This window comes from Alosa pseudoharengus, unplaced genomic scaffold (assembly GCF_046254945.1).
Source record: "Alosa pseudoharengus isolate Yale_2024_CS ecotype anadromous, Long Island Sound unplaced genomic scaffold, YU_APseudo_1.1 YU_APseudo_1.1_scf_1, whole genome shotgun sequence".
Lineage (NCBI taxonomy): Eukaryota > Metazoa > Chordata > Actinopteri > Clupeiformes > Clupeidae > Alosa > Alosa pseudoharengus.
In genome coordinates, this window is record NW_027468564.1 from 32,765,211 (window position 1) to 32,772,253 (window position 7,043).

The following is a 7,043-nucleotide window of genomic DNA, read 5'->3' on the forward strand; positions in this document are numbered from 1 at the left end:
CTAGCACATTATGCTAGGCAGCTCATATGCAAAGATGGCTAAGTAAATTGTAAAAGTGAGCCAGCATAATGTGCTAGCAATTACGAATTTGGTGCACATTGAGTTAGCAACAGTTCATTTCCCTTGAAGGAATAACTTCTGCTGTCCAAATGTGGTAAACTGACACGATACAAATCGTTTAATATAAATGTCTTCATTTACAGATTAACATGCTACAACGAAGACAAAATCCCATGCGCGAAGCATGTGACCATGCACGTAATTGCAGAGACACTGAAATGCTGGAAGCTAAGTTCATTAGCCCTAAAAAAGGTATGTAATATTTTAAACCGGAAACAGCAGGAAAACAGAAATGTTTGCTAACAGCTCAGAACTCTGTAAAAGATGTTCAGTTGTGTCTTGAGATCTACTTATTCCTCCACAAGGCGCTATTTTAAAAACTAGCTTCAGGCAGGCAGTGTCATATTCAAGTTCACAGACTACAGCAATTTGTTTGTTCAAGTAATTCTGCGCTGGTTTTGAGTTGTGTAGGTTGCAGTATAAAGTGAGAGTGTTATCATGTACAAGTGTTGAGAGTTCGCCGACATGCTGCAAACATTTAACATATGTCCCCGCTCGATAGTGGTAAGAATATGCTTAATTTATGTGTCAGCCTGTGTGCTGTTTGTTTACACTGAGCAAAGGTCACAGTCATTTGCGTGTGAACAGTAAGACTCAACCGTGGATAAATTCGGCGTTAACAAATGGTCTCCTTCACATGCGGTGAAGGCATAGCACAGACAAGCTCACAAGACGCTGTGAACTTTTGTCGAACACTTTGGTCGTTCGCATGTTTGTTTGATGTGTAAAGGCGACGTGATGTCGGGTATTACATTCACATCAAGCCAGAGGTAATCATGCATGCCTGTGTATGCGCGTGACTACATGTTTATTTACTGGTTTGACTAAGATTTGCAGTCAGGACGCTTTCTTGCTTGTTAATGTAGGCTACACCTGTTGAGAGTTCGCCTACATGCTGCAAAAACATGTCCCCGCTATTGGTAAGAAATATGCTTAATGTTTCAGTCTTGTGCGCTGTTTTTGGATACTGAGCAAAAGTCACAGTAATTTACGTGTTAACAGCAAGTAATTCAAACTGAACCGTGGATAAATTCGGCTTTAACAAAGTCGTTGTCTCGTTCACATGCGTTGAAGGCATACGTTGTACGTCAATGTTGCAATACATTTCAAGGAGCTGCATGAATAACGGAAGGCGTGAATGAAGTGGCCACTGTATGTAGCACAGACGAGCTCTCAAGAAGACGCTGTAAACTTTTTGTCGAACACTTTGGTCGTCGGCAGGTTTGTTTCATAGATGTGTAAATGCTGGCGACGTGATGTATATAATCACTTGTAGACATCACACCAGTCATGCCTGTGTAGCAGCTACAGTAGGCTATGCTCGTGGCTACGTTTATTTAGTGGAAATTTGAGTAAGATTTGCAGTCAGGACACGATTTCTTGCTTGTTCATGCTCAAGATTAGAAAATAATGCGTATAATCGTGTGCTTTGAAGTGTTACTTTTAAACATGGAGTGAAGATGGCTTGATTCAAAGATTATGTTTCAAGAGATTGTGGACTTTAGCTTAGGCCATCGATAACAGTATTAATATACTGCAAAACTGCTGCTTATCTAATACAATCTAACCAAGTGTTATTAATCTTATATCAAGATCAGAAACTATATGCCTTGGTATTGTTTTCAGTATAATGAGTTATACAGAGTATCTAGACCCCTCTAGTTTCTGATCTTGAGGGTTCCCTCTCAGTAACAACGTGAACAACGCACATCACACACTCACCAACCAATCCTGAACAGTTCGGACAGTGTATGACATCTAGGTGTAGATGTGAAATGTACAAAGTGTATGACATCTAGGTGTAGATGTGAAAAAGTTAACTTTCAGTTCAAAAGCAGCGGTAGCATAGGCTAGTGTTGTTCAACAATGAGCTAGGTTAATAGATGGAAGCAACACAAATAGCAAGGGATCTTCAAATTAAAGTTACAACGATATCTGTGCCTTAGGCAGAAGGGATACTGTCTATGTACACATCTGACTGTTTGAAAATAACAGCGCAAATGCGCACTTCTCACTCTCCACACATGCATTTCTCGTGGTAAATGTTTGTCTATGCTTCCCCTCCAGATTGAATTTTACATTACATTTACGAGATCTTAGCATTGAGGCAGATATAGAATGATCAAGCCAAATAACAGGCCATGATGAATGCTCTGCAAATAGGCTAAAATAAATCAACTGATGTACCCTATTTAGATGTGTTGAATTTTTTTGTATGCACACTTTTCCCTATGAGAAACTTTACTAGTAGGCTACTGGCAATAATTCAAAACTACTTTCACCTCTGCTTTTACATGCAAATTTAAAATAGAAACCACTTGTGAATAACCAAGATTTTTTTCATGCGGGTATAATTTACAGGGATTGGACTGGTATGATTTATCATAGCCTACTTTATCATACTGGCATGATTTAAAACATAGGGTGAAAGTGAGAATTCATGAAGCACTTTTGAGAAAATGTCAAAATATTGAGATATATATTCTATATTGTCAAATAGACTAAAAATATTGCAATATTATTTTTAGCCATATCGCCCAGCCCTAACTGGTTCCTGATTTAAGGCCTAAGTTTATATGCTCATGTATGCTGATGAAGTTTTTTGTACATTTCTGACCCACATTCTGTTTTTCAGGCCGTGGTGTCTTTACCTTAGCACCATTCCAGCAGGGTGATTTCGTGGTTGAATACAGAGGAGTAATCATTGATGCAGTAGAAGCTCAGCATAGGAGGAAAATCTACCATAAAGCTTGCTGTGTCTTTTTGTTTGACTTTAAATGGAAAGGCAAATGGTGGTGGTAAGTTTTAGGCTAATAGGTAAAGTGCTACTGCCAGTTCCAGAGGTCTTACTAAATGTACTAACTGGATTAAAAAAAACTGTAAAACTCTTAGGGCGTTAGAAAATGAGCCTATTTCTCAAAAAATTGGAGTGTTCCTTCAAAAAATTGCTCTTGTTGATTTTAATGCATTTTCCAGCATTGACGCAGCATTGGAAGACAACAGTCTTGGGAGATTGGTGAATGATGACCATAAGACTCCTAATTGCCGCATGAAGTTAATTGAGGTTGATGGTAAACCACATCTCTGTTTGTTGGCCATGGAGAAATGAGGTGAGATCTAGCAGCGTTAGCAATTTCTGTTTAAAATAATAACTTTATTAGATTTAAATTAGAATAATAGCTTTCTTCGATTTCTGTGTACTGCTTTTCAGTTTACAAACACCTGTACTTTGCTTGCATGGTTTTATTAATCACTGTCCCAACCTGTGAGTGATCCCTTTCTTAGTTAGCGTGCTTCCATCCAACTTGCTAATGCACATTTTATCTATTCGAATGGAAACAACGTGAAATGCACATCAAAATTTTGAATGCGCATCAATATTTGATTTGCTAGAGGGGGGGTGGATCCACTCTCGATGCGCATAAGGTATAATGCGAATAAAGTTGATGGAAACAGTTTATTCGCATTGCGTTATGTAACCTTCAGAGAATCTCAGCCATCTCTGGCGCTTCCCCAACATTAGGCAACTTAATGTGCTCTCTTGCTTGTTCCTGTAGAATAAAACAAATTGAATTCACACATCGGTGCACAGTTGTTTTGCTGACGCCAAAGTTTTCAATAACAACTCTGTATTCGGCACACGTCGCAAGTTTATGCAACATGCCATTCCTGTAGAAAACCTGTAGCCCAATTAAATGCCTGCAGGTATGACTGCTTTAACAATAGAATGATAGGGTAAAATATCATTCCTGAATACTGAATATCATAATATATTAGCCTAAAATTAATGTGCAGTAAGCAGAATGTAGGCATGGCTGCATGTGACATTTCTACAGATCAGAATGATATATGCCTAACAACTGTTTTGAGTTAAGGCTATAGTTAAGCTTATTGAACACAGACATTTACATCGATAGTCTGGTGTTATAATTTATTTGCCTCGGGTGTACTGTGGAGTGGGTAAGACTGTTTTTAGTGGCAGGCTAACACATACTGATCACTTGCGCTAGCCTAGCACCTGCGAACTCTGCAACTAGAACTATTCTACCTCAGCTTGCTATGCATTGTCATTATTGAAGTTGAGTATGTTTGTGTGTAGGGTTTGTAGGTTTTTTAAGATTTCTTTCACTTAGTCCCCACAACTAATGCTTTATCCTTTCTTAACTTGCTTCTAATTATCATATTGAAGTCAGGTTTGTGTGTAGGGCCTTCATGGTTTCTTGCACCCGGTCCCTATAACTCATGTTAAATAAAATAATGAAAGATGGCAATCTAAGTGCAAGGTGAAAGTGTTTAGAAGGTTGTTATGACTGACGGTCTATTTATAAGGTACACGTTAACACTTTGTGCCCATGTCTTTCTCTTCTTATCAAGGGTGAGGCTGCCACTTGCAGCTTGGAAAATGTGCCTTCTACCAGTGACCTCCCAACATCTGCCACTCAGGTAACATAATCAGTCTTTGCCTGTTGTGGAAATAGTATTGTGAAGCAGAATTTGACGGTCATTAGGTAGGCTAGGGCCACAGTAATAGCGCTGGTGCTTACACCTCATGTGAAACTAGTTTGTCCAGCTATCGTTCTGCTCACTTTAACATAACTCCTGGAGCTGTATGTAAACTATTGCTAACTAGCTAGTTAGCCACTAATTTGAATTACATCATACTAGGAGAGAGAAAATGCCAGGCAGAAAGTAACCATTCTTGTCATCTCATGAGAGAGGCTGCTTGTATGTCTGTTAGCACTACTTTGCTAGCCTAAGTAACATTAGCAATGGGTACAGTTTATAGCATACATGCACTGTTTTAAAAAAAGATACAAATCTAAGTGCAAGGTGAAGGTGTTTAGAAGGTTGTTATGACTGACGGTCTATTCATAGGGTACATGTTAACACTTTGTGCACATGTATTTCTCTTCTTATCAAGGGTGAGGATGCCACTTGCAGCCTGGAAAATGTGCCTTCTAGCAGTGACCTCCCAACATGTGCCACTCAGGTAACATAATCATGATGTGTCTGTTAGCACTACGTAGCCAGCCTAAGTAACGTAACCTTTGGGTACAGTTTATAGCATACAATTTCTTCCCCTTTGTCTTACAATATATGTAGTCTTTGCTTTCACTTGATTCCAACAACTGATATATCCTATTGAAGCTGAGAGTAGGCCAGGGCTTTTTGAATTCTATCAATTGGTCCCCACAACTGATGTTTTATCCTACCTCACTTTGATTCTAACTGTTTTATTGAAGTGAAGTGTGTGTAGGACCGCTTGAGATGCCTTTAGTTGGTCCCCACAACTTTGTGTGTGTAGGACTTTTTCAATTGGTCCCCACAACTCATGTTTTATCCTACCTCAATTTGATTCTATCTGTTTTATTGAAGTGAAGTGTGTGTAGGACCGCTTGAGATGCCTTTAGTTGGTCCCCACAACTTTGTGTGTGTAGGACTTTTTCAATTGGTCCCCACAAGTGATGTTTTTACAGTCCCTCAATTTTAAGTGTTTGGCAGTAGCTGAGTGTATTCCGTGCCTTTTCAAAGGGGTCGGTCAGGATTCTAGACATAGAACCTCATTTTCAAGTTAGCAAGTGTGATATTTATCAGTGGAGACTGTTTTCAGCACGTTTTATCCAGTCCTTCTAGTTGCAGAGTTGCAAGTCAACAGTATGTGTTAGCCTGCCAGTAAAAACAGTCTTACCCACTCCACAGTGCACCCGAGGCATATCAATTATAACACCAGACTATCGATGTAAATGTCTGTGTTGATAGAATACTGTTAGAAATAAAATTACCCTTGCATTGCATTGCAATAGTTATACTTTGTTCCCTGAAGTTGGTAGTAGGCATATAACCAACGGCAGCGGCAGCGGCGGACTGATATTACCTAGGCTACTACTAGGTGTCCCGATTGGAGTGCGCTTCTCTGTTTCCTTTTCGGCGCAGTACTACTAACCAGAGCAAGTAAAATTCTGCCGCTGCTTAGAAACTAGTCCCTCAAAATGTAATGCGATCATTTAAAATGCAAGGATAGAATAATGTTAGAAATAAAACTATCAACACAGACATTTACATCGAAAGTCTGGCGTTATAATTTATTTGCCTCGGGTGTACTGTGGAGTGGGTAAGACTGTTTTTAGTGGCAGGCTAACACATACGGATGACTTGCGCTAGCCTAGCACCTGCGAACTCTGCAACTAGAAGGACTGGATGAAATATGTTTAAAACGGTCTCCACTGATAAATATCACACTTGCTAACTTGGAAATGAAGGTCCTATGTCCAAAATCCTGAACCACACCTTTAAATTCCTTTGTATGGTCTTCACAACTGATCATTTATTCTACCTCAGCTTGCTATGCATTGTCATTATTGAAGTTGAGTATGTTTGTGCGTAGGGTTTGTAGGTTTTTTAAGATTTCTTTCACTTAGTCCCCACAACTAATGCTTTATCCTTTCTTAACTTGCTTCTAATTATCATATTGAAGTCAGGTTTGTGTGTAGGGCCTTCATGGTTTCTTGCACCCGGTCCCTATAACTCATGTTAAATAAAATAATAAAAGATGGCAATCTAAGTGCAAGGTGTTTAGAAGGTTGTTATGACTGACGGTCTATTTATAAGGTACACGTTAACACTTTGTGCCCATGTCTTTCTCTTCTTATCAAGGGTGAGGATGCCACTTGCAGCCTGGAAAATGTGTCTTCTACCAGTGACCTCCCAACATCTGCCACTCAGGTAACATAATCAGTCTTTGCCTGTTGTGGAAATAGTATTGTGAAGCAGAATTTGACGGTCATTAGGTAGGCTAGGGCCACAGTAATAGCGCTGGTGCTTACACCTCATGTGAAACTAGTTTGTCCAGCTATCGTTCTGCTCACTGTAACATAACTCCTGGAGCTGTATGTAAACTATTGCTAACTAGCTAGTTAGCCACT

The 7,043-nt window shown here is 39.4% G+C and overlaps 1 protein-coding gene across 1 annotated transcript in view; it reads left to right on the forward strand.

Annotated features, from left to right (window-relative positions):
* LOC143133627 (N-lysine methyltransferase KMT5A-like) overlaps positions 1-4,558 on the forward strand; it is a 5,390-nt gene extending 832 nt beyond the window's left edge. The window contains exons 3-6 of the mRNA XM_076293431.1: positions 204-312; positions 2,756-2,918; positions 3,097-3,230; positions 4,495-4,558. Of these exons, the coding sequence (XP_076149546.1) occupies positions 204-312; positions 2,756-2,918; positions 3,097-3,229 (405 nt within the window). The 3' untranslated portion in view covers position 3,230; positions 4,495-4,558. The remainder of the gene's footprint in view (positions 1-203; positions 313-2,755; positions 2,919-3,096; positions 3,231-4,494) is intronic.
* Positions 4,559-7,043: the final 2,485 nt, after the last annotated feature.